At 42.4% G+C, this 25,827-nt stretch overlaps 1 protein-coding gene across 1 annotated transcript in view; it reads left to right on the plus strand.

The window, feature by feature from the left end:
- Positions 1–4,695: 4,695 nt before the first annotated feature.
- The window catches only part of WDR27 (WD repeat domain 27), a gene marked incomplete at both ends in the record, with an annotated part of 133,242 nt that continues 112,110 nt past the window's right edge, over positions 4,696–25,827 (plus strand). Inside the window, 12 exons of the mRNA XM_082480707.1 lie at positions 4,696–5,415; positions 6,305–6,446; positions 8,858–8,982; positions 9,462–9,575; positions 11,579–11,630; positions 12,772–12,842; positions 13,737–13,851; positions 15,171–15,303; positions 19,871–19,974; positions 20,422–20,489; positions 21,436–21,569; positions 25,402–25,478. Coding sequence (XP_082336833.1) covers positions 4,696–5,415; positions 6,305–6,446; positions 8,858–8,982; positions 9,462–9,575; positions 11,579–11,630; positions 12,772–12,842; positions 13,737–13,851; positions 15,171–15,303; positions 19,871–19,974; positions 20,422–20,489; positions 21,436–21,569; positions 25,402–25,478 — 1,855 coding nt within the window. The remainder of the gene's footprint in view (positions 5,416–6,304; positions 6,447–8,857; positions 8,983–9,461; positions 9,576–11,578; positions 11,631–12,771; positions 12,843–13,736; positions 13,852–15,170; positions 15,304–19,870; positions 19,975–20,421; positions 20,490–21,435; positions 21,570–25,401; positions 25,479–25,827) is intronic.

Raw genomic sequence — 25,827 nt, forward strand, 5'->3', positions numbered from 1 at the left:
AAAACGTACAAATATTTTGTAGTTCCCAGTTTCCTGCCCCAGAGGCCTCAACAATACAAGGCCACAATTCTGCAGAGACAGCATAAAAGGAGGCACGGCATTCAAAGAACCTGCCAGACTGACAAAACCCCCTCAACAGCGACAGAAAAAAACGTAGTCTTCTGCCTCTTGCCTCCCTGTATCAGAGGCTGACTCTTTGCCACTTTTAAATAGAAGCGGCGACGAAACATCGGAGCGGAGGAAGAGCTCCACATCTGAGCAGAAAATAACGAAGTTACCCAGGGACGAACGAAAGCGTTCCGGCGCTGGAACGGCACTTGGAAGGAGAGCCGATTTCAGGAGACCGTGGACAGAGCCACCACCGCCCCCACTGACTCCCTCCCTCCCACCCCCCACCGCCCCCCCCGCCGGCGGGACAGCCGCTGGGGGAACGGCCGGCTCGCAGGGACGCCGACCGACTCTGCCGCCCGCCCCGGGCCCCGCCGGCGCACAGCAGGCGACCCTGCCGGTCACGGCAGCGGTTCCGGCGTCACCCCGCCGACTAAGGGCCGGGGCACGGCTCACCTCCGACTCGCTACGGGGCTCCGGCAGCGGCGAGGCCACGGCCCAGGCGAGGCAGAGCAGCAGGCTTCGCGGACGTGCGGCAGCGCAGCGCGGCGGCCGGGGTGCCTCGGGCAAACCCCTCCCCAGGGCGGGCTGAGGCGGGGCCCGGCCGGCCGGGCCCCGGGGCAGCGCGGCGGCCGAGGGGAGGCGGGCGGGCGCGGAGGCCGCCCCTGAAGGAGCACGGCAGAGCTCCGGGCCGCCCCTTCCTGCACGCCCCGGGAGACGCACCGGCAGCGCCCCGCCGAGCCCGGCCCACCACCGGCAGGGGATGGGAGGCAGTGCGCTACTCACCGCCGTTACCACCGAGCTCTCCCGCCGCCGCCCCGCCCCTGCCCGTCCACCTTCCCCGGGGCGTGGCGGCGCGCGGTCCGCTAGCCTCGCCCCCCGCCCCTGCTCTCGCGAGAGCTGGTGGCGGGGGCGGGTCCGTCGTCACGGCAACGCGCAACACCCGCCCGCGGCGGGCGATGGGGAGGGAGGGTCGCACATCACCGCCGGGGCACCGGCCGCCCGCGGCAGCCTAGGTGCCGCGCGTCCCCCGCCTGGGAGAGTCGGTTCAGGGCACGCCTGGAGTGGGGGTCCCCGGGGGAAGGGCATCGGCCCGTGGGAGGCCGGGGTCTGCCGGGGCGGGTGGTTTGGCCGGGAGCAGGCCAGGCCTGCTCCGGTTCCCTGGTCCTGCCGGGGCAGTGGCCATGGTGGCCTTCAGGAGGTGCCTGGGCTATGGTCGGGGAAGGGGAAAGGGAAAGGTCTGCTGTGTTGTCAGAGGGGATGTGTTTGGGGGGTGTGGGGGCACCACAGCTTCAGGGCTCCAGGCACTTGGAAGCCCAGTAAGGTGAGATAAGTCTATGAGCCGGACGGGATGCACCCGCGAATGCTGAGGGAGCTGGCAGATGTTATTCCTAGACCACTTTACATCATCTTTGAAAGGTCATGGGGAACAGGAGAGGTGCCTGAGGACTGGAGGAAGGCCAACATCAAACCGGTCTTCAAAAAAGGCAAGAAGAAGGACCCAGGGAACTCCAGGCTGGTTAGTCTCACCTCTGTCCCTGGGAAGGTAATGGAGCAACTCGTTCTGGATGTCATCTCCAAACAAGTTGAAGAACAGGAAGTTACTGGAAGTGGTTGACACGGATTTACCAAGGGTCATGCTTGACCAATCTGATAGCCTTCTATGATGTTATAACTGGTTGGCTAGATGAGGGGAGAGCAGTAGATGTCATCTACTTTGACTTCAGCAAGGCTTTTGACACTGTCTCCCATAACATCCTCATTAGGAAGCTGAGGAAGTGTGGGCTAGATGAGGTGACAGTGAGGTGGATTGAGAGCTGGCTGTGTGACAGAACTCAGAGGGTTGTGATTAATGGAGCAGTGTTAAGTTGGAGGCCTGTAACCAGTGGTGTCCCCCAGGGGTCAATACTCAGTCCAATCTTGTTCAATATATTGACCTGGATGAGGGGACAGAGCGTATCCTCAGCAAGTTCGCTGATGATACCAAACTGGGAGGGGTGGCTGACACTCCAGAGGGCCACGCTGCCATCCAGTGTGACCTGGACAGGCTGGAGAGCTGGGCAGAGAAAAACCTAATGAGGTTCAACAAGTGCAAGTGCAGGGTCCTGCACCTGGGGAGGAAGACTGCAAAGCACCAGTATAGGTTAGGGACGGACCTGCTGGGAAGCAGCTCGGAGGAGAAGGATCTGGGGGTCCTAGTAGACAGTAAGTTATCCATGACCCAGCAACGTGCCCTTGTTGCCAGAAAGGCCAATGCCATCCTGGGCTACACAGGGAAGAGTGTGGCCAGTAGGTCGAAGGAGGTCATTCTCCCCCTCTACTCTGCACTGGTGAGGCCACAACTGGAATGCTGTGTCCAGTTCTAGGCTCCCCAGTTCAAGAGGGACAGGGAACTACTGGAGAGAGTCCAGTGTAGGGCAACTAAGATGATTAAGGGCTTGGAGCATCTGCCTTATGAGGAAAGGTTGAGAGAGCTGGGACTCTTTAGCCTGGAGAAGAGAAGGCTGAGGGGAGACCTTATTATGGCATACAAGTATCTAAAGGGTGGGTTGAAGGAGGATGGAGCCAGGCTCTTTTCAGTGGTTCCCAGTGACAGGACGAGGGGCAATGGGCACAAGTTAGAACACAGGAAGTTCCGTTCAAATACAAGGAAAAACTTCTTTACGGTGAGGGTGACACAGCGCTGGCACAGGCTGCCCAGGGAGGTTGTGGAGTCCCCTTCTCTGGAGATTTTCAAGACCTGCCTGGATGCAGTCCTGAGTAATGTGCTCTGGGCAATCCTGCTTTAGCAGGGGAGTTGGACTAGATGATCTCTAGAGGTCCCTTCCAACTCTGTAAATTCTGTGATTCCGTGAGATTCGGTTAGTTGTAAATTGTGAGTTAAAGATGACACATTTGAGGAGGATGCTGAAACATTGAATGACTGAATATGTAGATTTTTCTACAACGCGCTAAACATTTTTCACAATGAAGTCCTGAAAGCAGCACTGAAAGCACTGAAGCACTGAAATTGGATGTAATACACTTACTGGAGGATAGGCTGCCCTTCAACAATAAGTGACAGTTCATGTAACTATCAGCATAAACTTCACCTAAGATCACAGAACAGAAAAACATGGTGTGAAGAGGAAAAAAAATCATTGGTTTTGAATACCTATTGATTTCAACAGTTACCTTAACTTGACTTAACTCTTTAAAATTGTAAGCAAGACCAAAGGATTGAAATTGAAAAAAAAAAACAAACAACCACCTGCACAGAGTGTATTGTGTACGGAGGGATTCAAGAGAATCTGTGTGTGTAGCCCAAGGGTTCTGCATTAACAGAATGAGCTGATGTTCTGCCTCCATAGCTTGCTCATTTCATGAACCCTATGTAACTTGTTCTGTTCATTCCTACCTCAAACAAACAGGCTGCACAAACCCACCAAATGTGGGTTCTGTTAAATTTGAGCCTTATTAAAATCAATTTCAATTTTATAAACAGGCTTTTAAACTGCTTAAAACACATCAAAATATTAAAGCTGGTAAATCTCATTAAAGTGATTGAATATTGAGACCAATACAAATGCACTATTGAACACAAAAGCATGACATGATAAACAACTGGTGTTTCCCAAAAATGCCCTTAAATTTTAAGTGGTTTTTTTTTTTTTTTTTTGACGTGGCTGTCAATTCTGTTTGAAATGGGTGGATACGCAAGCTGTTGGAACATGCTGGAGCCAAGATCTTTTAGCATTGTGTTGCACAGAAACAGGACATCGTCGGGAGGTATGTTTCATGGGGGTGTGGTGTGGTATAAATTTGTCACTTAGATAAAAATTGCACACTTAGATGTCACCAATGTTCCCATGCAAGTGTCATATTGTCCCAACAGGGCAGAAGTCTGCTTCTCGTCATGTTCCTGGATGAGTGGTGTCTCAGCCACTGAGGAGTAGCAACACACATTGAAAGGGCAAAAAGCAGTGGTGGTCCACACCTGTCTGAATTGGTCTCGATCAGATTGACTTTACTGGCTCAGGGCCCAGCTGAAGGAAGGGTCCAGCTGAAGGAACTCCTTTTTGATCAGTCAAGAAATCAGTCCAAGATCTCTGATGCTTCCTTGGATTTCTACTAGTTCCCTAGTTGCTAGGGACAGTTGTTCAACAGTTGTTGAAAATATTGTAGCTGAAAACACTGAAAGATGAATCAGAACCATTTAGGTTGGAAAAGACCTTTAAGATCATCAAGTCCAACTGTTAACCTAACACTGCCAAAACCACCACTAAACCACGTCCCTAAGCACCCCATCTACACACCTTTTAAATACCTCCAGGGATGGTGACCCAACTGCTTCCCTGGGCAGCCTCTTCCAATGCTTGAGAATCCTTTTGAGGTCCCTGAGAAAGAGTCCCTCCCCATCTTTCCTGTAGGTCCCCTTTAGGTACTGGAAGGCAGCTATAAGATCTCCCCGGAGCCTCCTCGTCTCCATGTCTGCCTTGTGCAGGGGTCCCCAGGGCTGGAAGCAGCGCTCCAGCTGGGGTGTCACCAGAGCAGAGCACGGAGGGGGGAAGGATCGCCGCCCTCCGGCTGCTGGCCGCGCCGCTTGCTATGCAGCCCAGCGTTCGGCTGTGGAGAGCGAACGCCCCCCGGCGAAAGAGGAAACGGCCGCAAAGCGCCTGTTGGCGACCGCGGGACCTTGCGCTGCGCTGGGCGCCCGCGGAGGGCGCCGCGCAGCCGTTAGGCTCGCGCTCAGCCGTTGCCCCGCCGAGGGGACGCACCCGCTGCTGCGGGCGGACGGGCGGGAGGGCCGCGCGGGGCCCTGAGGTAACACGGCAACCCCGGTCCCGCCGCGCTCTGCCGGCGAGCGAGGGTTGTCCCGCTCGGCGACCCGTCGGCGGCGTCGCTGTCCGGGTTACGGGCCGGCCGTTGGGGAAGCAGGGGGGCCGGGCTGCGGGGCCGGGTAGAGCGGGAGCCGCGGAAGCAGGCGGGACCCTGCGCGTCCCTCCGGCAAGGTTCCCACCCCGCCCCCCCCGCGGCAGGCTGTCTGGCCCTGGGACCCCCGGGCTGTCAGGCGGTAAGGACCAGCCGCTGAGGCGAAGCCGAACCCCTGTGGTGCGCCGCCGCGGGCTCCGTGCCAGCCGTAGGATGGGAGATGACGGGGACCGCTGTTCTTCTGAAGGAAGCTGCCATCCCGACGTTGTCCGCGAAAAACACTTGTTTAAATCCCAACTGTCAGAGTGCCTCGTTCAGCTGGCGTGTAGTCACCGTCACTGTGCTTTCCCTTTGAATCGCAATGAGTTATGCATCTGGAATACAGCGACTGCTCAGGTAAAGCCAGACTATACGTCTTTATAGGCTGATATTTCAGGAGACTAAAAAGGAAGATATAAACAAAATATTTGGCATTAGCGTAGGAGTGTCGTGTTTCCCTTTAATGCTGGGAAGATAATAGCATTTGTTATGAACATTGTTATTGTGATGGGAATAATATAAGCGACTGTGGTGGGCTGACCCTGGCTGGCAGCTAAACCACCACCCAGTCTCCTGCTCACTCCTTCCCAGCGGGGTGGGGGCGAGAATTAGATGCGCAAAAGTGAGAAATCACAGGTCGAGATAAATATTAACGAGTGAAGGAAAGAGGAAAAATGAAGTGATACAAAGGCAATCACTCATCACCTCCCACAAGCAGACCAATCCCCAGCCAGGCTTCAAATAATGGCCAGCTTAGAAGACAACCCCTCAGCCCAACACCCTCTTTATCCAATACCCCAGTTTTATTGCTGAGCACAACATCATATAGTAGGGAATATCCCTTTGCCACTTCAGGTCAGCTCTCCTGGCTCTGTCCAGTGTCTTGTGCACCCCCAGCCTCTTCGTTGGCAGTGGGGGTCCAGCACAGAGTGGGAAAAAGAGAAAGCCTTGACACTGCAAGCACTGTTTGGTAACAGGCAAAAAAATCGGCATGTTATCAACACTGACTGTTTTCGTCACAAAATCCAAAGCTCTGCACCATGCAAACTGCTGTGAAGAAGGTTAGTTAACTTCATCACAGACAGGCCCAGTACAGCTAGATTGTAGTTGATTAAATGGTTTTGAAGCAATAAAGAAAAAAATAGTTATTGTTAATTGCACATACATTATCCATTTGTAATTTTGTATAGTTCATAATCTGAGTTTGAAGTGACTCATTTAACTCTTCTTTGTCTGCATTTGTCAGCCGTTAAGTTTGTCAGGACATCATTACTCAATTTCTGCGGTGACATTTGGAAGTAAAACCAATCCACTTCTTGTCTGCTCTGCTTCTCGTGAACGCGTGATAGTGTGGAATCTTGATGAATGCACACAGAAAGTGCAAGAAGGTAGGGTATTATTTATATAACGTGTACATATTTTATATATAAAAAAGGAAGTGATGCAAAGTCAATCAGTCACCACCTTCTACAAGCAGACCAATGCCCAGCCAGTCTCTGAGCCACAGCCACCTTAGAAGACAACTCTCCAAAACGTCCTTTTCTTCCACTACCGCTTCTGTAAAAAGGTTGTTACTTCTGAGTCGTACTCATTAGCCACTCAGATTCAGCATCCCTAACAGTAACAAGTAGTGCTTTATTTCTCTGTTGCTCTTCTTCAGCAATGACAAGCTGAATCAGGCCCGTAGTCCAGCCAGTCAGGTCATTATGCCTTCCCAGAAGAGCCCTCATTAACAGCCGCCGCGCTGCCGAGCGCCCACCGGCCCGCGGCCTCGGGGAGTGCAGCCCCCGCGACGGCGCTGTGCGGGGTCGGCGGTGCCGGGGGCGGGTGGGCGGCCCAGGGAGCTGGCCAAGGTGCTGTGCGGGAATGGGCGAGCGCTGGCAACCTCGGGGGAAACGCAGAGACGGACTGCAAAGGCAGTTAAATTCTACTAGGGTGGAACAAAAGGGACAGAAACGTTTTTCATCATAGCAGTACTGCATGACTAAGTATGCAATGCCAACATAACTAAATGCTACCTTTTCTGTAATATCTGTAGAACTAGTGTTTAACATCCTGCTTTTGTCTGGTCCTGCCTCTCCTTCTGCCTCTGCCTGGAACACTGTTGTCATGTGTGTGGAGGAGCAAGGCGACTATCTGATTTGACAGGAGAATGCATGAGTGAAAGAGAGTTATGATGATTTCACACAAATAAACCAGAAATTCTGGTATCCTGACCACCGTCTTGACTTGGAGCCTCAACCAATGGAGTTAGATTCCAGGGAGCAGTGCTAACTCATCTTCAAGCTTAAATTGATTGGAAAGTAGAGGAATAATAAAAGAGAAAGAAAGAGAGCAAGACCCCCAGAGTCATGGCTCACTGGAGTCCCAATGACACTTTGTCCAAAATATGTTCTTATGGCATGGCAATTGAGAGATATTTCACTCACCCTTTGGTGTCAATATTGAGAGTCACATGGCGTTGTCCAGCACTGTTGAAAGTTTCCTCCTTGTTACCTGTAGGTAGGGATTTGCTATGATTTAAAGTGTGGGAGTTGTCTCTTGTACCCTACTCCGCATTGAATTTGCAAATCTACATATTATGAAAATTAATGTTGTAAAGAAAAGTGAACATTTTAAGTGGTTTTGTAATAAATGTCATTATTACATTTTAATCCATGTAAGAGTAACATAGAGAATCAAAGTCCCATAAAATGGGACTATGAATCTGGAGGAAACAAAAAAGGAAGTTAGAAATAGGCAGTTAGAAGTAGACAGATAAAGAGTATGTATGGTTTTAATACAAAGACATTTTAAGACAAAGACATCTGCTGCTGCTCTCTCTTTCTCTTTTTCTCTCTATCCACAGGCTCTTCAGCAGATGCTGTGTGGTTTTTCTCTCCCCAAACTGTGCTCTGCACAGTCTTGGCATGTTTTTTTTCTGACCATATTCTTATCAACTGTATCAAGGTAGTTAGGCAGTTCTTTGTGTCATCCATTTCTCTCCATCCTGGTAGAACTTGACATGTTAATCAATTTTAGAAACATTCCACAGTATCTAGGATAAAACCTAGAAAAGGACAGGTATAGTTATTGTGCCTGTATCCTAGTTAATTTGTTGCCTATGAAATCTTAAAATTTAATGAGATGTCCAAAATCTCCTCACATAGTTAAAGGTAGCATCATGAAATAGGGATGTGCAGAAATCTGGCTGCATGAACCAATGAGATGACCAGAATTAAGTTGAGAAGAGAGGGTTAAAACATGAGCCTCTTCTCAAAGCTAGTCTTATCATCCAACTCTGTATTTAGTGGTGTACTTCCTCTTTCAGGCTCTTCACACAGAAGAATTAAGACTAAGAGAAGGAAAGTCCCCCTTGCTTGATAGCTAAGTGGCAGGGATATTCTCCTGGAAGAAGTATTTCTCAAACCCCTGTTTTCTGGTCTTCAGTCAGGATTTCTTACCTCCAAAACAAATGTGGCACTACTGGGTTCCTTGTGCACATTACCCTACTCCAAAAATCCCATCCCTGGTGGTTTTCAATGGAAGTATGATTTGATGGGCACACTTATTAGTATCTCAAAGAGTACCAGATCATGTCTAGGCAACAAGGCAGATGGAGGAATCCTGCTGATGCATAGTTCTGTGCTTTGCTTTCCAATAGCCTGGTATAAGTACACCGTGCATTGTTCTGTACACCTTCCTGACAGACACTGGGATAGCCCTGTGGTTAGATAAGTGCTATGCGAAGTTTCTAAGAATCTCACTGCACCAGAGTTCTATGTTTAATTGAGTCTCAGTAACAATAAAATTCCTGCAGGGTTAACACCTCGAGGAACTGTTATAGGAACTCTTTTGGGAATGGTGCTTCATGTAAGATTTAGTCCGGATGATCAACAAGTGGCAGTATGTGCTGGAAATCGGATCTACATGTTAAGTGTAAAGGTGAGATACCATTCTTTGTAGCCACGGTGCTGGTATTTCTTTAACTTATTCACTTACAAATAAAATCACAATACAGAAATGTCAGTGTAATTAAGCAAAAGCATTAATTTTTCTCATAGAGATGAAAATAAGTATTAATTAATGCTTGATAATGCATCATATACCAGATAGAATAATAGATTAAAAACGTTTAAATAAAACAGTATCTCAATAACTTAGAAGAAGAAAACATTCTGAGGACATCTGAAAAATTACTCTTGTATCATTTGTTCTGAAGAAGTAAATGTAACATGTAGTGGTTTTGCCAGCAGAATGATATACAGGGCTGAAGTTTCCATAAGAAAAATCTTATTAAATTAATATTTTGTAACAAAATCTGACAATTTTTAGCAACAGTTATTAATTATTATAATGTTTAACTAATTGCCATTTTTAGTTTGAAATCTAATCTATTTTTATTTTGACTTGACTAATCACAGAATGAAGCTATACTAGCTGAATTGGACGGCCACCTGGCTCCAGTGACTGCTGCTGAGTTTTGCACATGGGAGAAAAGTGTGCTTGTATCAGTGTCAGAAGACAGAACCTTTAAGGCAAGGAAATTGTAGAGCTGCACTTAAAAAAAAATATAATCTAGTGAACATGTGAAGTAGTCTTTCATTTCCTTTAAATATTTTCTGAAGATTAAGCAAAAAAAATCTTTGACTTTACAGAGATCAGGACATTGTTTAAGAACAATGTTGAGTTGCTTGCGAAGTGATTGTAAGTAATAATTACTCTTTTTTAAAAGAACAATGCAGGTTTTATATATTCAAAACTTTCTACAGTGAAGCGTTAACTTTACTGATTATTATCATCCATCAAATGAAAATAAAATACTTTGATCAGTTTGGCTTTAACTGAAATGTTTCAGGTATGCTGAACTGAATGAAAGCATTTCACTTTGAGTCTGCTGACGTTGATTGCAATTTTGCCTTTTGGGCATATTGGTTTTGGGTTATTACATGCAATGGCAGGGTTATTGCATACTGGTAGGATTTTTTGTCAGACAACATTTTGTACAATGACACCGTGGATTGCTGCTGCTGTACATGATGACAACTGAAGACAACTTAGACAGTAAGGGGAAACAAGGAGCCTGAGTGAACCAGGTGTATCTTCCAGAAGATACTGGGGTGGGTACCTTGATTACATACAGTTTAGGCTACTACTGATCGTCCTCTATATGATTTTAAACATAACCCAAAATTTGGTTCTACAAGCTAAAGTAAAATTAAAGTTGGCTATATCAAAGATTGTTTTTTTTTTCTTTTTGTTTTTTTCCTAAATTAAATTTTTATGTAACTCTCTATTCTGGAGACAACGTGATTTTGATTTTTGTCTTTGTCTTGTACAAAAAAAAAAAGCAAAGATTTAATCGGAATTTTAGGAAATATTGATAATTCTGACTTTCTGGTTGATTGCTTCTTGTTTAGTTTATGTTGATATAAGAAATTAAATCAAGGTAAAAATGATTGAAAGAAAAGATCTATGTGCTTCTTCATATTAATTTAATGAATACTTGATAAATTATACAAGATCCTAATGAATAAGTTTTGGTTTTGTTTTGTTTTTTTAACCTTGATAAATGTTGGGACTAAAATGACAATCAAATGAAAATATTTTGCATGTCTCTCAAATAATTTAGTAAGGAAGTCTTTAAGTTTTATTTTCTCTGCCTGATTCTGCAGATCAGGGGTAATTCTCTGAGGGCAGCCATGCTGGACTGTATGATAGTTAGCTCCTGTAATTGCAGGACTTGCAGTACCCAAAACCTTATACTCCCCTAGCCCTTTCCGTTGGCTAAAGAAGTGAAACAGATGAGAATCTATTCAGATAAATTTGTGAAACAAGATCTTAGGAAACAGCTTTTCAGAAGAATGATGTTTACATTCAGTGAGAAATGAAACATGAACAAAGAGAAAAGCTTGGGAGCTAAATAAAGGCTCACAGCCATGTTCAGAAAGCAGGGACTGACTGTCTGACTGATTTTTCAATCCCAGTTGTGATAGCTATGATAAATGTAGTGGAAGTACTTGTGGAGATGAAGGTTCATAGAAGTAACAAGATGAGAGGAAAAATTTGGTTTTATTTAGCTTTCTTAATCAACTATTAATCACAGAATGTATCAGAAACAGTCATGTTAATACTGAAAGTTGACTTATATGTGGGTCTTATATGTAAGTATCATTATTATTAATAATGACCTCTTGTCTCAGAGCCCAATATGAAAATTGTGAAATCTAGAACCAGTTCAAGTATGTCTTTTCATTAATTTAGCTTAAGTCACTAAGAGATCAACGCAAGAAAAGATGATAATAAGTACTTCTAATTACTCTGTGTATCCATACCAGGTGAGTTTCACCTTCCTCACTATGGATACTTATCAATTAAATGAAGCCCTGCGTAGTTAGAAAAAAATGCTGAAAAAAATCGTTATCATATTGCATCACTTTCAATGGTTGCATTTCTCTGTTTTCACCACATGATGGCCGTTGAAGTTTGTGTTTTCTTTAAAGATCTAAGTAGGTGCCTATTTTTTTTTTTTTCTCTAAAGGTGTGGGACTATTCTGCCGGCCAGTTAATGTATCAGTCAGGAGTATTAACAAGTAAGTTTTTATACGTACTTTCCCATGGCAAAAAATCCCTAAATAATATAAAATTATTATAGAAGTATTTAGTTGATATAGTGAAAATAATTCTGGTAAACTAGGTAGTAGTAAACTTATTATCCTTTAAAGACAGTAGTAGATATATTTTCCTTTAAAGTGTACTTCTGGGTAGATAGTTTTAATGTACTTTCATAAACAGCTCTTTTTGTACAGGGTATGCATGTAAGTTGTCATTTGCTGAGATATGCAAATGGAGCTGTTTTGTAGGTACAGTTCCACTGTTTGGGTACTGTGTACTTGTTTTCTTTCAAGTTTTGTATATGGCATGGAAGGAAATGCTATACCATCTGTAGATGTATTAGCAATGTCTGCAGCTGATGGCATATATTGACTTTAAAGGTGAAAGCTACTTTTGTGGAAAGACGAGAGCAAACAGAGAGAAGAGGAGGAAGGCAAGCATTGCCTCCAGTGCAGCAGGGACCCCCTCCTCCAATAGCACTTTACCTACAGCAACCATCTAGTTTCCAACAGGACCTACTCAAACTCCCCTTTGGTTGTTATTGCTTGTGGTGCTGTTAGTGGTGATTGGAGCACGCTTTTGGAGAATGAGCTGCATGGAGATTGGTTGATAAGCTTTGTGCGTACATATTATTGGATGACCTCATGTAAACTAAAAGCTAAAACCACATGGTAGGAAAGGAGAGAAAGAAAGGGTTATTCCTCCCTGGTTGCCTGTGGCAATTGCTTCCCTTGAAAACCTGCCTTAATTGCAATATTAGGATTTGCAAGTGCAAGGCCATGAGACTAACAGCATGGGAACAACAAGGAAAAACTACTGCCACAGGGGCTCTGAAAACCGTGCCACAGCGGCTCTGAAAACCGTGCCACAGCAGCTTGGGTGAAAGGCTGCAGAAAACCACTGCCATGGCAGCTGTGTTGAAAGGCAGGCCACAGACTTGCAAATGGAAAGCCCTGAGCAACACAAAGGCACACGAACCATTTTGCAACCCTAACAATTGCATAAGGGATTTTTTGCACCTGTCTTTATGAATAGGAGGATTAAATTTTGAGTCATGTATTATAACTATATATCCGATTTGCGTCTACTGTGGAAATAATTTTACCTTTTTTGAAGCAGCATTTCCTTTGTTAAGTCTGCTAATTGATGAAGAAAATAAACAGATTATCACTGGATGTGCTGAGGGACAGGTAAGAATTACACATTAAACTTAGATTCTGTGTCAAAACAGTCAACTGTTATTAATGCACCTGTCTATAAAAAAGCTTCACAATCCACATGCATGTTTTGATCTGTTACAACAGTTATTTTAGTAAGCATAATTCAATGCTTTGAGCATAAACCATGTATGGTACATAAGGCCTTTATTACAAAATGGAAACTTTTTCCTGAAAACCCTCAAAGTTTTTAAGAGCACAATCAGTGATTATATAAGAAGAGTACACTGAGAGGTTATAAATAGGTCTGTTTTAAAAGAAAAAAGGTGTAAAATAGGATTCTCCTGTTTTGACCAAGGAATGAAACACATGACAATAAATGCAAGAGACTGTGATTTCAGCATGTTGGAATTCTAATCAAAATGTTATAAAGGTGAATATGCATTTCACCTTCTTTATAATTTAATGTTAAGAATACATTTACATGAGATTTTCCAGCTGTTTTCCTTCATTGTTACGGTACAGTGAATTGTGAAGAAAATTAAAGATTTAACTATAGTGATGCCTGAAAAGTGAAAGGTATAAATGGCACTCATGTACATGACTCAGTGAGCAATTACATGCAAGTTACTTGTGACTTTGTATTGTGGGAAATAATCTATGAGGACTTTTTTCCAAGACATAAAAATGTGGGAATTAGATATGCAGTTCAAATGTATAATGGCTGCTTTTGCTAATATTGAATATATCCTTTGATAATGTTAGAAATGCATATAATTGAATTTCTGGTCCAAGGTGAGATTCCAGATACAAAAATTCATTAGTTACATCAACAGTTTTAAATATTGGACCTTTAGTTTTGTATTCATGTAAGCTTTATGTTTAGTGTCAAAAGGTTACTGCAAATGCTTTTTCTTTTTCTTGCAGCTTTGGATCTTCAGTTTAATCAGTGATCATAATTACCGTTGCATAGCGCTTATCAACTTAAAGAAAGAGCAAGAGAAATTCTATAATAAAGTGTGGAAATCTGGAAAAGAAATAGGTAGCACAGTGCTTCTAGAGTGCTGTTTATGGTATATTATAGTTGTTACTGCCTACTGATTGTGTGCTTTTTATACCATGAGTATTTATTATAAATGATAGGGTTACGACTCTCAGACTGTGGCATGGAATTCTTACTGAAGCTGATATGAAGTCAGGTATTGGCATGTCTGGAAAGAATTATTTGACATATCTGGAAAGAATTATGCATGTATGTCTGTAAGAAAATCTTGGCCAATGCATCTGCTTATAAAACATTGCATGATGTGAATTATTAAGTATTTGTGTTTTATTGAATTCATTGTCCAAAGCTTCAGTGAGAACAGAATCAATCCCTAAAAATTCATCCATTGACTAAGTGGAGTGCCATTTCTCAGCTACCTTTGAAGCTTATAGGAATCTTTTTTTTTTTTTTTTTTTTTTTTAATTCATACCAGTGCATCCATGATATGATATTTCTCTAGCTGTGGTATTTCTAGGGGTATAACACAGAGTACTTAAAAGTATTTAAAGACAGCACTGGCAAGCTCAGCAAGGTGATTCCATGTTCCCAAATGAGGCATTCAGACTATCTGCACACAAGCTAAAGTGAGTTGAGGTCGTCCTAAAGGCAAGCAAAAGGGAGCTTTCTTTGGGGAACAGGAGATCTGGTTTCCCTTGCTTTCTCTTTTTCTGGCTTCAATGACTGTTGTGGTCTTAGCTGCTTAGGGGTCCAGCTTCAATAATCCTAAGGTCCTAACCTAATGAGAAAGACTGCTACATTTCTTGTCATTATTTAAAATATATGGATGGCATTTTCACCTGTGGAAGTTTGAGAGAGTGATGTAGAATCTGTGCCTAAGGCTGAATTCACTGCGCACTGCACATGCATAAATGGATTGGAGACTCCTTGGGAAGATGAAACTGGGGTGTCTTTCCATCTTGTTTTTGAATTATGTTGTAAATTTAGTGTCAAAGAATTTTTCGGGCTAAGTGGAAAATTACCCAGTGTATTTAAGGGTTGTTGGAATATGTCTTTCAGAATCACTTTTTGAGATGAAAACACCTAAATTCCACCAACTCCTTTTCAGTCCTTAAGTAGGCTCTTTGGATTTTATCTCTATGTATTTGAAAGAAGATAATAGTAACAATAACATAATAATGAGGAAAGATGTTTCAAGAGGTCTGGCTCTTAGGATTTATCCATCTTTTGAAATAGAAACTTCTTGGGTGTGGTCTTAGTTCATGCTACTTTACTACTTCTAATTCTCTCTTAAATCCTATTTGTTTCCCTTATTTCATTGTTTTTTGATAGCTAGTACTGTTGATTGTCTTTCCTAGGTGAAGGGCGAAATACTTCCAGGATCTGCAAAACAAACAACGCGAGACCAAAAGGATCAGTGGAAACATCATTGCCCATCCTCTTAATTGAACACTGTGACTTTTTAGTATGTTTCCGTAATGAAAAAAACATGTAAGTCCTTTAAAATGACACCAAGTATTTTGCTGGAATCATTTCCTAGGAGTTCTTGGATTATTTTTACTGCAACTTAGTATTTTTTCAAAAATGCAATAGGAAAATCAAAGAATGTATTTAGTGATCTGCAAGTTTTGGTGGCCTAGTCTTAAGCAGATAATATACACAAACTGATACAAAGTTAAAACTGGTTTCTAATCTGAAAAATAGTTTTATAAAAATGGCATTGGGAATAGCCATTTTAGCATCTGTTGATACCAGTTGATCAGAGAAGATAAATTAAAAAAAAATAATTAAGAAGCCAATTAGAATGAAAAGCTCAAATTTATTTGGCCAAAGTTTGCTTTCCTAGAGGAAATAAGTCTGATGCAGTCACTGTGTACCTGTGTCAGTTTGCCTTCCAAATTTAAATAACTTTTGAACTATATAACCTGTTCTACCCAAACTTCTGTCAGAGAGACAGACATTTCAAACGTGGTGTTCTTATTTCTTTCCATGGAATTGGTTGGCCAGGTAGAGGAAAGATGCCTAAAATAATACTTATATTGCATTTCTTTCCTGAAGAGAAGTTTAACCATATTATAAGGCACCTGGGGATCTGTTCTGGATACTGCCACAAGAACTGTTTCATATAACAACTTGTTTTTGTTGTTATTTATAATTGTCATTTGGGTAAATTCATCAGCCCCATCATGTTTTATTCCACCCTTTGCCTGTGATGGGTTGTACAGGTATAACTCATTAATCCTCTGGTTGGATATGGAATCATAGAATGGTTTAGGTTGGAAAGGACCTTGAAGATCATCGAGTTCCAACCCCCTTGACATAGACAGGGACAGCTCCCACTAGACCAGGTTGCCCAAGACCATGTCCAGCCTGGCCTTGAACACCTCCAGGGATGGGGCCTCAACAACCTCTCTGAGCAACCTGTTCCAGTGCCTTACAACCCTCAAAGTGAAAAATTTCTTCCTAATATTTAATCTGAACCTGCCCTCTTCCAGTTTAAAGCCATTCCCCCTCGTCCTGTCACTACATGCCCTAGTAAAAAGTCCTTCCCCAGCTCTCCTGTAGGCCCCCTTTAGGGATTGGAAGGCTGCAATAAGATCTCCCCAGAGTCTTCTCTTCTCCAGGCTGAACAGCCCCAACTCTATCAGCCTCTCCTCACAGGAGAGGTGCTCCAGCCCTTGGATCATCCTTGTGGCTCTCCTCTGGACACGCTCCAGCAGGTCCATGTCCTTCTTATGTTAGGGACTTCAGAGCTGGATGCAGTACTCCAGGTGGGGTCTCCAGAGAGTGGAGTAGAGGGGCAGGATCACCTCCTTTCACCTGGCCACACTTCTTTTGATGCAGCCCAGGATACAGTTGGCCTTCTGTTCTGTGATCGCACACTGCTGGCTCATGTTGAGCTTCTCGTCAATCAGCACCCCCAGGTCCTTCTCCTCAGGACTGCTTTCCAGCCATTCCCTGCTGAGCCTGTATTTGTGCTTGGGATTGCCCTGACCCAGATGTAGGACCTCGCACTTGGCCTTGTTGAACTGCATGAGGTTGGCTTGGGCCCACCTCTGCAGCCTGTCCAGGTCCCTCTGGATGGCATCCCTTCTCTCCAGTGTGTCTACCTCGCCAAACAGCTTGGTGTCATCAGCAAACTTGCTGAGGTTGCACTCGACCCAACTGTCCATGTTGCCGACAAAGATGTTGAACAGTGTAGGTCCCAGTACTGACCTCTGAGGAACACCACTCATCACTGGTCTCCACTTGGAGAGCAGTGAAAAGAAATTGTTTTAAATAAAACAATTTTTGATAAACAGAGAAGAAAAATACCCGGCAGTCCTGGATCATTTTGTTTGTTTTTATGTCAAATTGAAGTACTTCTTAATAGTTATTTTCATGATGCCTACATTTTCAGAAAGACTACCATTGATAGGAAGGAAATGGTGATTTTGAAGATGTACATCTCAGACATACTTTAATGGAATGTCAGAACTCTAAGGCCAGAAGATGAATTATTACAGTCAGTTAGTTTTATTGCTTGTATAATACCACTCTCAAATCAGCAAAACTTTGTCTTCATCAAAACTAAAGGTTTGATTTGAACTACAGCACATCTTGAAAGATGTTTAGTTTTCCAGTGATAAAGAATCCACCATGTCTCTAGTTAGGTTGTTCCAGCAACTGACTCATTCCATTTTATTTCTAATCCAAATTACCCTCTTTTCATGTACAGTTATTGGCTCTTGGTGTGTTTTTTATTTTTATAGTCTAGAAGCAGATACTATCAAATTCCCTCCTTGCATAGCAAATTATAGCTCATGAACAAGTTATCTCTACCCTTCTGGGTAAAATAATTTACACCTTGTATAAGGCATGTTTTCTGTAACTTTTTTAATATTTGCTTTTGAACTTTCAGAAATTCAGTCTCATTTCTTTTTCAATGCCCTTTTTGGACATGGTTGCCTGAAATGGATCCACTGTAATAAATTATTTGAAATAATTTTCCAAATTGAGATAACATCACTTTCCAATACCCACCTGATACTGCCTGGCATTGTTCATCTAAGAACTATTTACCCTTTCAGCTATTGCATCACAGTTGGAGGTTTTGTTTTGCTTATAAACAACCATGACCATTAAATTCTTACTATTAATCGAGTTCCGTTATCTTTTGGGTTTAGAGTTTTGTATTGAGAAGTATTTTTCTGTTTAATTTTTAAATTACCATGTGTTGGTTTTAGCAGGTGGTTCAGATTTTTCTGAACAACTGAGGAATCCCTGATTTACCAGTTTTTGTGCCTACAATGAAATGCAACAATGAAACATTTTTGCAACACTGATGTGCAAAAAATTATGGGTCTCATACTTCCCTAAGGTTTTTGATGTTGAGTAAGTGGGTGTGAGACCAACTTCCTGTAGATATCAGTTGATATCATTGTTCATAATAACTTGATAGTGCCACTTGTTCATAAATAATTCAAAGAATTAACAAATTAAATGTCTCTTACTGCCACGTATGAAAGCAGTGCAAACCACCAATAAGACTATACATAAAAGTATCACAAACCAGAACTGAAACTGTCTTTCCCCATCTGCTTTTTAAAGTATTTGACAGATTCTGTTTTGTTTGTTTGTTGGTTTGCTTTTTGTGTTGTTTTTTTAATAAGAAAAGTATTAAACCACTGTGGTGAGTCTTTTCATGCCAAGTTTCAGCTTTATATTCTTCCATACCCTTACTCTTATAGTCTGACTTTGCAAATCAAACCAGTAAGTCTACTCACTCTTATTTGGAAAATTTATTAAAATGTTGTTGTGGTTTAACCCCAGCCGGCAACTAGGACCATGCAGCTGTTCACTCACTCCCCCCAGCAGGATAGGGAGAAGAGGGAGAAAAAGGAGGAAAAAAGCTTGTGGGTTGAGATAAAGACTGTTTAATGGCACAGTAACGGAAGAGGAAAATAAATAAATAAATAAATAAGTAATAATATTGGTAAAAGAATATACAAAATAAAGTGTTGCAAAGCACTGCTCTCACCACCTGGTGATCGATTGCCCAGCCCATCCTGAGCAGTGATTGTGGATTCCTGCCCCCCAGCTAGCCCCTATTTATATACTGAGAAAGATATCTGTGGTATGGAATATTCCTTTGGCTAGCTTGTCCTGTCTGTGCTCCCCCTCAGCTTCTATGAGAAGCTGAAAAAGTCCTTGACTTAATATAAACATTACTTAGCAACTACTAAAACAATAGGTGCTATCTCATAGTTATTCTCATACTAAATCCAAAACACAGCAGCTAGTAGGAAGACAAATAACTCTGTCCCAGCTGAAACTAGGACATTGAACATGATGTCAGTTTTTAACTGTGGCATCAAAACATTTTTAGTTTTTGAGAATTACAACCCTTATTTTGTTATAATAATTTTATGCTTGATAACCTTTTTTTTTCTGTGAGCGTGTTGACTGAAATTGTAACCAGTTGGTCTTCTCTGTGGTGTTTGCAAAGGGTGGGTTTAATTCCCTAAATGCAGTACTACTGCTGCTAAGCATAGACTGAGACAGATGTTCCAGGCTTGCCTGTTTTGTCCCCCTTAGTTTTTGTTGTTTTTTCTCTTGTACTTTAACTATGTACAAACACACCTTAAATTGCACTGCTTTTTGTATGTTCATATTACAGGTGGTAAAAGTAAGAATATATGTGGATTTGCCTCCTTGTTTGAATTCTGTCTTCGTGTATACAGTGCTTTTACAGCATCTTTGTGTTACAAACCACAGTAATTTTTGAAGAAAAGTATTTCCTATACTGTTTTAGACTTACCATGAGCACTTACATAAAATCAAGGATTGTGTTCTGTTGTTAGCTTTCAAAACTTCACCATTTGATTGAAACTTTTTACTTTGAGCTACAGAGTTTTTTAAAAATTCTCTAAATTAAAACCTATGTTTTGATGTCGTTTATTGTTATTGTTGTCCCGGGATTGGGTAACAAGTATTAAAACCACCCATTGCTGTGTCTTGTATGGTAATAAGAAAAACTTCTTTATACTCAAATAATTTTTTCTCCTGTTTTAAATAGATCTTCTGCCCTGAATACTACCTATTTTTGGATAGGAAGTTCTACTGGTTTGTTAATAATTAATTTGGCAAACTTTGAATTAGAAGGTTTCTTATCTTACAAAGGTATGATTGTAAAATATCTGACTACACTATAATATGATTGCTTTCCATTGTTATCTGATATAAATAGAGTAAGAATTAATTTGTGAAATAGCAGAATACAGTAGAGACTAAGTGGGGGTTTTTAAATGTTTTTTTTTTTTCTAATTCATTTTTATATGTTTTTCTGGCATTGCTGCCTTGTCTCAGAAGATGTGTCGACACTAGATTTCTCTAGTGGCTAGTAATGATTTTTTATCTGATTTTGCAGTTTATGACTGTTAATAGTACAAGGAATGTTATGCTACTCCTACTTTATAATGTGGGGGTAAGCTAGAAGGATATATACTGAAGACAGTGGATTATGGTGGTGTTAAATTAGTATGAATAATTTTTTTTCCTGTCTTAGTGATAGTTTTTTATTTTTAAATGCAAATACAATTTTATAGCACTATGTTCTTTTTGGCAAAGATTACAGTGACCTCAGCATTCAGTTTGCTGGATCGTGTGCATTAACACGGAAGGCAGTTAATGGAAAGGTAAGTATACAGTAGACATTGATTTACTGAATGTTTACATTTCCAGTTTTTTCAATAAGTGTTAATTATGCATTTTTTTACAGATCAATGTACACATTTGTTTTGCTTGGTGTGAATTACACAGTAGTTTCTCGGGAGAGGGTGTATTCTTCTTTATAGAATCTACTAGTTTACATAGCTGAGTAGTTTTAAAGCTCTCACAGTTTGTGTACTGTCCAAAGTGATTAATAAGCAGAAGGTGAATTATTTTTATAGTGTTCAGTGTGTACTTTGAATGTCAAGAACGACCATTGGGGGAGCAGAAGCAATCTTTTAGGGGAAAAAAAGATACAAACATTGTTACACCTTGTTGCTTAAACAAATGTTAGGATGAACTGTTTCTGAATCCTTCCAAGAAATCTGTGAAAATATTTGAGTTGTGAGAAAATTTCTGTGGAAAGTCACTAAAAGTGCTTTTAAGGAAATAAAAGGCATTCTTGTTTGTATACTCCATTTTTTATGTTACAGTTTTCCTAAAGAGCTGAACTGAATCTAGGTCTTTCTACCTATTTAACATAGCAGTGTTTTGTTTTAAAGAAGGATTTTCCTTTAAATTCAGTTCTTAGCACATTATCAGCATGTCTCCAAAACTGGTCTTTCTTTCATGTGTACTTATTTTCTCACAACTCTTGCTGCAGAAATATGTCTATTGTAGAAGGTATTGGAATTTCTGTGACTGGTATGCAAGTCTGTTAAGACACATATTTAAGCAACATAAGTATCTTTTTGAAGGATAGCATTAACCACTTTTTACTGTTTAATGCTTTGCAAGACTAAACCCATGGATATTTTTAACTAATTTTCATAAATGTCACAAAGTGATTTCATTTTCCATTATAAAAGCTTCAGTGTTGGAGCTTAAATTATGAAGTAAATGGAGCATTATTTTATGGTATAATTGTTGCAGATTTTATGCTTGATCACCTCAATGTTTGAAGATATGATTGCTGTGTTGGAAGTTAACCTTGCTGCATTGGTGAGAACTCAGAGGAATGATTTTCTGCTGTGTCAAAACAAAAACAGTCTATCGGTTATTGCCAGGTACAGAATAACTTTAAAAGTTTTTTTCCTTTGAGTTGGATTATGCATTAGTTTTCCAGACACTGGCGTGCATCAGATGGTTTTATACAGTGCTATTTGTTGATATGGGTTCCTTCTACCTGTTTTCCTGTCATGTTTTAGTTGTACTGAGTGGCAGAAATTACAGAATCACAGAATGGTTGGTATTGTAAGGCACCTCTGCAGGTCATCTTGTTAAACTGCCCTTCTCAAGCAAGGCCGCCTACAGCCAGTTGCCCAGCACCATGTCCAAGCGCCTTTTGAATATCTCCAGGGAGGGAGACTCCATAACCTCTCTGGGCAACCTGTGCCAGAGCTCAGTCACCCTCACAGTAAAAAAACTGTTTCCTGGTGTTCAGACAGAACCTCCTGTATTTCAGTTTTTGCCCGTTGCCTCTTGTCCTTTCACTGGGCAGATAACACAGAGCCTGACTCTGTCTTCCTTACAGCCATATGCTGGTGCATAGGGTTGTGCCTCCCTGGGTATACAGGACTTTGCACTTCCCCTTGTTGAACTTCATTAGGTTGCTGTCAGCCCATTTCTCCAGTCTGTGGATGACTGTCTGGATGGCAGCACAATCTTCTGGTGTATCAGATACTCCTCTCAGTTTTGTGTCATCACCAAACATGGTGAGGGTACACTCTGCTCCTTCATCCAGATTGTTAGAATCATAGAATAATTTAGGTTGGAAAAGACCTTTAAGATCATTGAATCCAACCATTAACTTAACACTTCCAGGTCCACCACTAGACCATGTCCCTCAGTTCCACATATACATGTCTTTAAAATACCTCCAGGGATGGTGATTGAACCACTTCCCTGGGCAGCCTGTTCCAATGCTTGACAACCCTTTCGGTGAAGAAATTTTTTGTAATATCCAATCGAAACCTCCTCAGTTTTTGTAAACCTAAATTTTCTCGCAACTTGAGGCCATTTCTTCTTGTCCTATTGCTTGTTACTTGGAAGAAGAGGCTGACCCCCACCTCGCTACAGCCTCCATTCAGGTAGTTGCAGAAAGCGATAAGGTGTCCCCTCAGCCTCCTTTTCTCTAGGCTAAACAACCCCAGTTCCCTCAGCTGCTCCTCGTGCAACTTTGTCTCTAGACCCTTCACCAGCTTCATTGCCCTTTTTGGGAAATGCTCCAGCACCTCAGTGTCTTTCTTGTAGTGAGGCCCAAAATTGAACACAGTATTCAAGGTGCAGCCTCACCAGTGCTGAGGACAGGGGGATGATCGCTTCCCTATTCCTGCTGGCCACACTATTTCTAATGCAAGCCAGGATACTGTTGACCTTCTTGGCCGCCTGGGCACACTGCCGGCTCCTATTCCGCTGGCTGTCGACCAACACCCCCAGGTCCTTTTCCGCCAGGCAGCTTTCCAGCCACTCTTCCCCAAGCCTGTAGCGCTGCATGGGGTTGTTATAACCCAAGTGCAGGACCTGGTACTTGGCCTTGTTGAACCTCATGCCATTGGCCTCATCCATTGATCCAGCCTGTCCAGATCCCTCTGTAGAGCCTTCCTACCCTCAAGCAGATCAACACTCCCGCTCAACTTGGTGTCATATGAAAACTTACTGAGGGTGCACTTGATCCACTTGTCCAGATCGTTGATAAAGATATTAAACAGAACTGGCGCCAGTACTGAGTCCTGGGGAACACCACTTGTGACCAGCTGCCAACTGGATTTATCTCCATTCAACAGCACTCTTTGGGCCCGGCCACCCAGCCAGTTTTTTACCCAGTGAAGCATACGCCCATCCAAGCCAAGAGCAGCCAGTTTCTCTAGGACAATGCTGGGGGAAATGGTGTCAAAGGCTTTACTAAATTACTTTACTATGAATGCAGATGTCAAATGGAATTGGACCAGTATTGACGCCTGAGGTATTACACTAGTTACAGGCCTCAAACTAGACTTTTTGTCACTGATCATCGCTGTTTGGGCCTGGCTGTTCAGCTGCTTTGCAGTCCACCTCACGGTGTGCTCATCCAACCCATACTTCATCAGCTTTTCTATGAGGAGACAGTGTGGAAAGCCTTACTGAAGGCTAAGGCACATGGAAAATAAGGAAGTGATTGGTGACAGCCAACATGACTTCATTAATGGCAAATTGTGCCTGACAAATTTGGTGGCCTCTGTGATAGGGTTACAGTGTTGGTAGATAAAGGAAGAGCAACTTACATCATCTACCTGGACTTGTGCAAAGCATTTGACACTGTCCTGCATGACATCCTTGTCTCTAAATTGGACAGACATGGATTTGACAGATGGACCACTCAGTGGGTAATGAATTGGCTAGATGGCTGCACTCAAAGAGTTGTGGCGAAGAGCTTGATGTCCAAGTGGCAAGCAGTGACAGGTGGTGTTCCTCAGGGATTGGTACTGGGGCTGGTACTATTTAACATCTTTGTTGGTGAAATGGATTTTGGGATTGAGTGCACCCTCAGCAACTTTGCTGATGACACCAAGCTGTGTGTAGCGGTCAACACACTGGAGGGAAGGGATGCCATCCAGAGGGACATGGACAAGCTTGAGAAGCTGGCATGTGCAAACCTCATGAAGTTCAACAAGGCCAAGTGCAAGGTCCTGCAAGCGTGTCAGAGAAATCCCATGCACAAATACAGGCTGGGTGGAGAATGGATGTAGAGCAGCCCTGAGGAGAAGGATTTAGGTGTGTTGGTGGATGAGAAGCTCAACATGACCCAGCCATGTGTGCTCACAGCTGAGAAAGCCAACAGCATCCTGGGCTGCATCAAAAGCAGGGTGGCCAGCAAGTCGAGGGAGGTGATTCTGCCCCTCTACTCTGCTCGCGTAAGACTCACCTGGAGTACTGTATCTACCTCTGGAGCCCCCAGCATAAGAAGGACATGAACCTGTTGGAGCAGGTCCAGAGGAGGGCCACAAAAATGGTCATAGGGCTGGAGCAGCTCTCCTATGAAGACAGGCTGAGGGAGTTGGGGTTGTTCAGCCTGGAGAAGAGAAGGCTCTGGGAAGACTTTATAGAGGCCTTCCAGTACTTAAAAGGGGCCTACAGGAAAGGTGGGGAGGGACTTTTTGTCAGGTGGTGTAGTGATAGGACAAAGGGGAATGGCTTCAAACTGAAAGAGGGTGTATTTAGAATAGATATTAGCAACAAATTCTTTACTGTGTGGGTGGTGAGATGCTGTAGCAGATTGTCCAGAGAAGCTGTGGATGCCCCATCCCTGGAAGCATTCAAGGCCAGTTTGGATGGGGCTTTGAGCAACCTGGTCTAGTGGAAAGTGTCCCTGCCCATGGCAGGGAGGTTGGAACTTGATGATCTTCAAGATCCCTTTCAACTCTAACCATTCTATGATTCTATGATTCTAAAGTAGATAATATCTCACTACTCTCCCCTCTTTTACCAAGCCAGTCAGTTGATCAAGCATGAGTTCCCCTTGGTGAATCCATGCTGACTACTACTTTCTTGTCCTTCATGTGCCTGTAAATGATTTCCAGGAAATCCTGACTTTTTGAAGGCAATAAAAACCCTACAATATACACTGAAGTGCTGAGTTTAGTGCTTATAATAAAATGATCAGTTATTATTCACAGAAAGGGGATTTAACATGTAAATGCAATGGTCTGTGAATCTATTCAGGGCCAAGGCTTGTATGTGCTGCTGGGTATCTGAGCTGATAACTCATCTGATATGCCTGATTTGTATTTATGAAAACCTTCCTGGTATTACACATACACACATGTACACAAATATCTAAAGAGTTTTAACAACTTTTCCTCATCTGATGCTTTTGTTCATTGCATTTATTGAATTTTGTGCTTGGTTTTTATAACTTAGGTATTCTTTATTGACAAATTCTCCATTGTGTAAAGGTTTAAAGAAAAACATGAAAGAACCCTCTAGTAAAACAATTGGTAAGTATAAACCAATCTTGAAACGAATTAATAAAGTTATATTTTTAATAACAGTAATTGACTCACTGGTTAATTTTATTGTCCTGAATAATCTTTTGTCAATATCTGCAATTTTAGGAAGTTAATTTTTGCCTCAATATTTTACTGTTTTTTTAAAAAATGTCTGACTTCCAGTTGCCGTTGAAGCACTTGTAGCTTCTTTGATTAGCAACAGTAAAGCAAAGTCCAAAAAATACCTGCAAAATCATTTTTTCATCATTACCTTTTCTTTAGGAAAAATATAAAAATATTGATAACTATACATGTAGAAATAATCTATTTTTACTATATTGATTGTATTTGTTGGACC

Source organism: Vanellus vanellus (genome assembly GCF_965231255.1).
Source record: "Vanellus vanellus genome assembly, chromosome: 3".
Taxonomy (NCBI): domain Eukaryota; kingdom Metazoa; phylum Chordata; class Aves; order Charadriiformes; family Charadriidae; genus Vanellus; species Vanellus vanellus.